Genomic DNA, 7245 nt, shown 5'->3' with positions numbered 1-7245 from the left:
GTGTGCACTAGAAAAAAATTCATATTTTGCGGGGGAGAGACTATAAAATTCAATCAGGAACATGAAGTGTCCTGATGTAAAGTGTTCAGTAACAACAGAACTGGAAAAATACTTATATAGTTAACAAACCACTAAACAAACAACACTACCTACACTAGTAGAGAAAAGGAAATACAAGTAAACATTGCTACCAAGTTTTGAAGAAAAGGGCAAAACCTAAACTGACAATTACACTGCAAGTGAAATGTGAAGTCTCATATGCCTAAAATACTTGGGAAGGATGGATTATCTCCTGATTGCCCACCACAGTTTTGGCCTAGAATATTGGAAAACATGGGCTTCAAGAATCTAAATTCATTACTTTGAGAGTCTCCGGTCAGACACACCTCATACTGGTAGTTCTGGGACAGGGTGCCCGTGCCGCTTACATCCACTAGGTGGCTAGGAAAGTGTCCCTCAGGCACAGAGCAGCCACCCAGCGAGGTTGCTCTGGCCCTCCTGCACAGCCTCACCCCCACAAACAGCAGCACAAACAAGAGGAAGAGGGAAGACACAGATGCCAAGGCGATGACCAGGTACAGAGTGACCACATACTCGTCTTGTGCAGGTTCGTGTGCCACCTCGGGCAGAGGCAGGTAAGGCTGTGAGAAGCCATCCACCAGCAGCACATGCAGAGTGACACTGACAGACCTTGGAGGATCACCATTGTCCTTGACCATCAGCAACAGCCTGTGTTTGGGAGCATCACGCTCACTCAGGAGCCTGGAAGTGCGCACCTCGCCATTGTGAGCCCACACGCTGAACAGTCCTGGCTCCGTGGCCTTGAGCAGCTGGAATGACAGCCAGGCATTCTGGCCTGAGTCACGGTCAACAGCCACCACCTTGGTGACCAGGTAGCCTGGCTCTGCCGCCCTGGGCAGCATCTCAGTGCAAGGTACAGAGGCGTTCTGCAGAGGGTAGAGCACAAAGGGTGCATTGTCGTTGATGTCCAGCACCTGGACACGCACTAGTGCCTGAGTGCTGAGCGTGGGCGAGCCTTGGTCTGTGGCTCCCTACACGGAACTTGAAGGTCTGCAGGGCCTCATAATCCAGCGCCCTGAGCACAAACAGCTGCCCGTTGTCTGCATTGATGGAGATGAGTGAGGAGAGGGCCAGTTGAGGGTCGTCGGTGGGCAGCACCGAGTAGGTGATGTGGGCATTGGAGCCTGAGTCTGAATCTGTGGCGCTGATGGTGCCTATGTGCAGGGCGGGGCTGTTGTTCTCCTGGACAAACAGGGTGTAGGAGGTTTTTGTAGAAGACGGGGGCGTTGTCGTTGACATCGGACACCTGCACAGTTATGGTGTGCTGGGTTTTAAGTCTGGGTGTGCCTAGGTCGGTGACTGTGATGGTGATGTTGTATTCATCTCTGCTTTCTCTGTCCAGTGCTCCTTCTGTCATTATTCTATAGAAGTTCTCAACAGAAGGTTCCAGTGTAAAGGGAACACCATCCTGGATGGAACAAACCGTCCTTCCATTTTCTCCAGAATCTCGGTCTCGAATCCGAAACAGAGCCACTTCTGTCTCTGGTGAATTTTCTGGGATAGGGTTGGTGATCGATGAAATAGTTAATTCTGGATAATTATCATTGACATCCATCACCTGAATAGAAACAGAGCATTTTCCAGAAAGCCCTCCGCCATCGGATGCTTCTATATCTACTTCATATGAAGATGCTGTCTCAAAGTCCAGTGTTTTAATCAGTCGAATCTCTCCTGACATGGCATTTAGCTCAAAAGTTTTGCTCATCTCCTGAGAACTATGTAAAAGAGAGTATGACACTTCTCCGTTTGTCCCAGTGTCTAAATCCTTAGCCCAGACCTTAGCAACAAGGGAACCCACGGGGCTGTTCTCTAGGATTTGCACCTGATAGAGCGCCTGCACAAACTCAGGGGCATTGTCATTGACATCCAAGACAATAATCCGTATTCGCGAGGTGCCAGCCCTGGGCGGAGAACCACCATCCAGTGCTGTCAGAGTCAATCTGAACTCTGCTTGCTCCTCACGATCAAGCTCTTTGTCCAGCACCAGCTCTGGGTATTTCCTCCCATCACCTCGGTTGCGGATGGAAACGTGGAAATGAGAATTGGTACTAAGGCTATAGTTCTTAATGCTGTTGTTGCCCACATCCAAGTCCTGAGCGCTTTTAAGTAGAAACACAGCACCAATGGGGCTGTTTTCTGTGATTTTCACGGTCATTTCTCTTTCAGGAAACTCGGGAGAATGATCATTTATGTCTCCCACTAGTAGCTCAGCTCGAAATATTTCCAGTGGTTTTTTCAGTAACACTTGGAAACGAGTGACACAGGGCTCAGTGGAGCCACACAGCTTCTCCCGGTCCAGTTTTTCATTTAATACGAGCTTCCCAGTCTGTAGATCAAGCTGCAAGCGAGATTCATTATCCTCAAAGACCACCTGGGCCCCTCGAGCAGCCAGCTCTGCAACTTCCAGCCCTAGGTCCTTAACTAGATCAGCCAAAAACGTGCCACCAGGTGTTTCCTCCAACACAAAGTAACGGTGGGGCTTCCAGCCTGCCCCAGCCACTCCCAGTAAAATTAAGATCAAAAGAACTTGCCTCTGTCTATGCTCCCATCCAGTCTTCATCTTTGCTTCCACACCCAGGATGCAAGGGCTCCCAGACAGCGGTCGATCTGTCAGATTATAACCTGTTTCGAAGTGTAGGGTAGCAGCAGTTTCTGGAGAATTAATGGTTTGAGCTCTGTCTCAGGTCTTTTCTAGCCGGAGATCTGAAGAAAAAAAAAATTTTCCCCCCTTTCCACGGTCGTCCTTTTTTAAGCCTTAGCCTGCAGCGCCACCATGTGTTAATTTCGTTTCTCAACAGATCGCTACATGGTTCCATTCTTTTTATACTCTATTTGGTTGTCAGGGTTTGGAAATAAATTCAATCACGAAACAACATTATTTTGATTATGTAGTCCCTCATTAAACAAAGAGAGTTCTTGTTGTTAATGTGTCGAGTTCTGAAAAATAAACGAGGAAACAACCTAGACAAGCTGTCTGCCTACTAGAAACCCTGTAGTCTGTGTTGGGGGTACTCTAGGGGAAACTGAGAAATGAAAGAAGGCATAGTACTGATTGTTCAGTCATCTTGTAAAATTAGTGACATGTAGCCATGCAATTTAAAATGCAGCATAGCATAAAGTGGGGTCAACACTTATAGGGTGTCTTTGTAATTTTATGTCTTCCAGGTAACATAAAGTTTCATAAAGGAAAAAAATTCTACAAATTAGTTCCAGTTTATGATACACTTTGTACATATGGTCAGGAACTTAAAATTTCATAAAAGTTTTTCCCTGTGGGAAAACTCATATGAAAGCACATCTTACCCCCAATTTTTCTCTCTGGTGTATTTCATCACACATACCATAGATGAATATATTTATTTACTTTGTGTAACCTTAAGTATTTCAGCATTGTTTGTTTTACTGCTGAAACATAATATCTAAAATAATACTTGGGACTCAGTAAATATACTTGCTTAATCCATCATAGAAGAAAACACAAAATAGTGTGAATTTTCGTCTTATTGTAGATGTTTCTTGTTTTGTTGGGATCCTAACTCATTTTTATAATAAGATGGATTAACAAGACAACATTTTCCTAGGTATCAGTTCTCTATACTTCTTCACTAGTCACTTGAAATAGCATGGAGTGTCTAAACCATCTTTCCATTAAATAAATAAAAAAAAAAACCCTATGGCTTGTCCAAACAAAATAGTCTTTAGGCCTGGCCATGAACTTGCCTTAGTTTACCATCATTCCTATATTCAAAATTACTGATTTAGACAAAGGATTCACAGTTCCTTACCATGTTACTATACCAGTTCACAAGTTTTTGATTTGTGTTGTAGTAGCATGCTTGGTTTAATAAAAATATGAAATTAACAGGAATAACTCATCATTCCAGGCAAGAATATCTAAGCATGCTTTTAAAGAAAACAAACCAACCAATCTTTATTGAGCTGGACTAGAAGAATCTATTAGAACACATCTTAGTTCTGTCCCCAGCCCCACCCAATAGAAACTGTTGACTTGGGTATTACTGACAAGAACGTCCTCAACAGGACCACTCGTCTGTTAGCTTTCCTTGTAACATTCCTAACAGAAAGACTAGAATAAACTTGGTTTCTATGGTGCTTTTAAAAGTAAACAGGATCAGATTGACTCAGTTTAGATTACTACAACCTGAGTTGTACAAAATGAATTAAGCTTTGATCTTATAACTATGCTGAAGAGCGCTATTTTCAGACATCTGGCTAGTCAGATGTCACAGGAGGGATTTTTAAAATAAGTTTTGAGATAATCCAAAACATTTTAAACAATATTCATATGTACAGCATGCTGCATGTTCATATGAAAACAATAAAAGCCTTGGAACTTCAGAGAAACTGTCTTTCCCAATTAATACCACTGTACAACAAACTCTTGCATTTTCAGATACTCTATTTGAGATAGGAAAGCACAATGTCAGACCGAAGACACACTGATCATTCATGACATCTGTGTCACATTTCAAACTTTTCAAAAATGTTTCTGGACAATAAAGTATTTTCAAATCAATGATGGTTCATTTTGATTATCTGACAGGCTGAAAAAAGTCCACGAATGAGTAAAGTTCTGTGTCTTCATCTAACCTGTAAGGGTATGAACAGACTTTATCATCTCCTGAATTAGGAAATTAAAGGCAAAATGTTAACAATTCTTTATGAAGATAAAACAATGGAAAACAAAGAATGTTTAGAAAGAACAAACCTTTATCCAGAAACCATTTGAAAAGTCAACCAATTGTTAATCATATCCAAAATCATTCACAGAGGTGGAATTCTCCTCCACGCAAGGCATAACCTCATTGTTGGGAGATACAGACTTTAGGAACCAAAAATCTTTGGTATCTGATACTCCAGTCAGACACACCTCATACTGGTAGCTCTGAGACAGGGTACCCGTGCCGCTGAAGTCCATAAGGTGGCCAGGAAAGTGTCCCTCAGGAACAGAGCAGCCACCCATAGCCTCCCTGGCTCTCTTGCACATCCTCGCCCCCACAAATAGCAGCACAGACAAGAGGAAGAGGGAAGACACAGACGTCAAGGCAATGACCAGGTACAGAGCGACCACATCCTCATCTTGTGCAGGTTCGTGTGCTACCTCGGGCAGAGGCAGGTAAGGCTGAGAGAAGCCATCCACCAGCAGTACATGCAGAGTGACACTGACAGACCTTGGAGGATCACCATTGTCCTTGACCATCAGCAACAGCCTGTGTTTGGGAGCATCACGCTCACTCAGGAGCCTGGAAGTGCGCACCTCGCCATTGTGAGCCCACACACTGAACAGTCCTGGCTCCGTGGCCTTGAGCAGCTGGAAGGACAGCCAGGCATTCTGGCCTGAGTCACGGTCAACAGCCACCACCTTGGTGACCAGGTAGCCTGACTCTGCTGCCCTGGGCAGCATCTCAGTGCAAGGTGCAGATGCATTCTGCAGAGGGTAGAGCACGAAGGGCGCATTGTCGTTGGTGTCCAGCACCTGAACACGCACTAGTGCCTGACTGTTGAGTGTGGGCGAGCCTTGGTCTGTGACACCCACGCGGAACTCGAAGGTCTGCAGGGCCTCATAGTCTAGTGCCCTGAGCGCGAACAGCTGCCCGTTGTCTGCATTGATGGAGATAAGCAATGGGAGGGCCAGCTGTGGGTCGTGGGTGGGCAGTAGGGAGTAGGTGATGTGGGCGTTGGAGCCTGAGTCTGAATCTGTGGCACTGATGGCGCCTATGTGCAGGGCGGGGCTGTTGTTCTCCTGGACAAACAGGGTGTAGGAGGTTTGTGTGAAGGTGGGGGCGTTGTCATTGACATCAGATACCTGCACAGTTAAGGTGTGCTGGGTTGAGAGCTTGGGTGTGCCAGTGTCGGTGACTGTGATGGTGATGTTGTATTCAGCTTTGCTCTCTCTGTCCAGTGGATTCTCTGTTACTAGAGTGTAGAAATTTTTGAAAGTAGGTTTCAAGAGAAAAGGAAGGTTGTCTTGAATTGAGCACAGCATTCTGCCATTGTCTCCTGCGTCTTGGTCTCGTACTCTGAAAACAGCGACCACCATTTCTGATGAGCTGTTTTCTGGGATCGGACTCATAAGAGACGTAAAGACTATTTCTGGTCGGTTGTCATTCACGTCTATAACTTGAACAATAATGACTGATTTTCCAGAGAGACCTCCACCATCAACAGCTTGAACATTTATTGTATAAGACTGAGTTACCTCAAAATTTAGGAATGATTTCAAATGGACTTCACCAGAAATTGGATGAATTTTGAATGTTTTCCGTACATCTCTAGAGACATGAGAAAATGAGTAAGATATTTCTCCATTCATCCCCATGTCCAAATCTGTAGCAGACACCTTGATTACTAGTGAGTCCATAGGGCTATTCTCTGGTACTTGAATCTCATACAGCATTCTTTCAAACTCTGGGGCATTGTCATTCACATCCACAACCACAACTTGAATCGGTGCAGTTGCTGTCCTTGGCAGGGACCCACCATCCATGGCTGTTAGTATCAAGCTAACTGAAGGCTCCTTTTCTCTGTCCAGAGGTTCATCCAGTACCAACTCTGGGTATTTTCTTCCTTTACCTCCGTCTTTTAACTTAAGGTAGAAATAGGTTGTGGGGCTTATTGTATAGTTTTGGACCCCATTCATTCCTACATCTAAGTCCTGAGCATTATCCATTTGGAATGAGGTCCCTGGAGTAGCACCTTCTGAGATATTTAGAAATATGAGTTTCTCCAGGAATGTGGGAGGATGGTCATTTATGTCTTCAACCAAAAGCTCACCCTGAAGAAATTGAAAAGGATTTTCCAGCAACACCTGGAAATGCAATATACAGGGTTCACTGGTGCCACAAAGTTCCTCCCTGTCCAATTTTTTGTTCAAGACCAAGTTGCCAGTCTCAAGTTCTAACCGCAAATAAGGCTGATAGTCGTCAAATATAACTCTAGCACCCCGTTCAGCCAGGTCACCCACACCCATGTCTTTAATTATATTGGCTATAGAGGAGCCAGTCTCCATTTCTTCTGCCACAGAATAGCTCCAGGTCTCGGAAAGAACCGAGGACCCTCCCAGGAAAGCAAAAAAGAGCAGAACTTGCCTTATATGCTGAGCAGCCATCACTCCTGGCTCCATCATTCGTTAGACAAGAGGTC

The 7245-nt window shown here is 44.7% G+C and overlaps 2 protein-coding genes across 2 annotated transcripts; both read right to left on the bottom strand.

Moving 5' to 3' along the window:
- Positions 1–254: 254 nt before the first annotated feature.
- LOC127234100 (protocadherin beta-15-like) lies at positions 255–2651 on the bottom strand. The gene is given in 3 exon segments (XM_051200830.1): positions 255–1052; positions 1054–1293; positions 1295–2651. Coding segments are annotated over 3 exon segments (2385 nt in total). The 5' UTR covers positions 2642–2651.
- Positions 2652–4828: 2177 nt separating this feature from the next.
- Positions 4829–7245, bottom strand: LOC127234102 (protocadherin beta-18). Its single transcript, XM_051200833.1, has one exon. The coding sequence runs from the start codon at positions 7226–7228 to the stop codon at positions 4847–4849; it is 2382 nt and encodes a 793-aa protein (XP_051056790.1). The 5' UTR covers positions 7229–7245; the 3' UTR covers positions 4829–4846.

This window comes from Phodopus roborovskii, unplaced genomic scaffold (assembly GCF_943737965.1).
Source record: "Phodopus roborovskii unplaced genomic scaffold, PHOROB, whole genome shotgun sequence".
Classification (NCBI taxonomy): domain Eukaryota; kingdom Metazoa; phylum Chordata; class Mammalia; order Rodentia; family Cricetidae; genus Phodopus; species Phodopus roborovskii.
The sequence above is the reverse complement of the archived record's forward strand: the minus strand, read 5'-3'. Positions and strand labels throughout refer to the sequence as shown.

Coding starts and splice junctions, on each gene's coding strand:
- LOC127234102 (XM_051200833.1), bottom strand. CDS start 7,228: ATGATGGAGCCAGGAGTGATGGCTGCTCAGCATATAAGGCAAGTTCTG.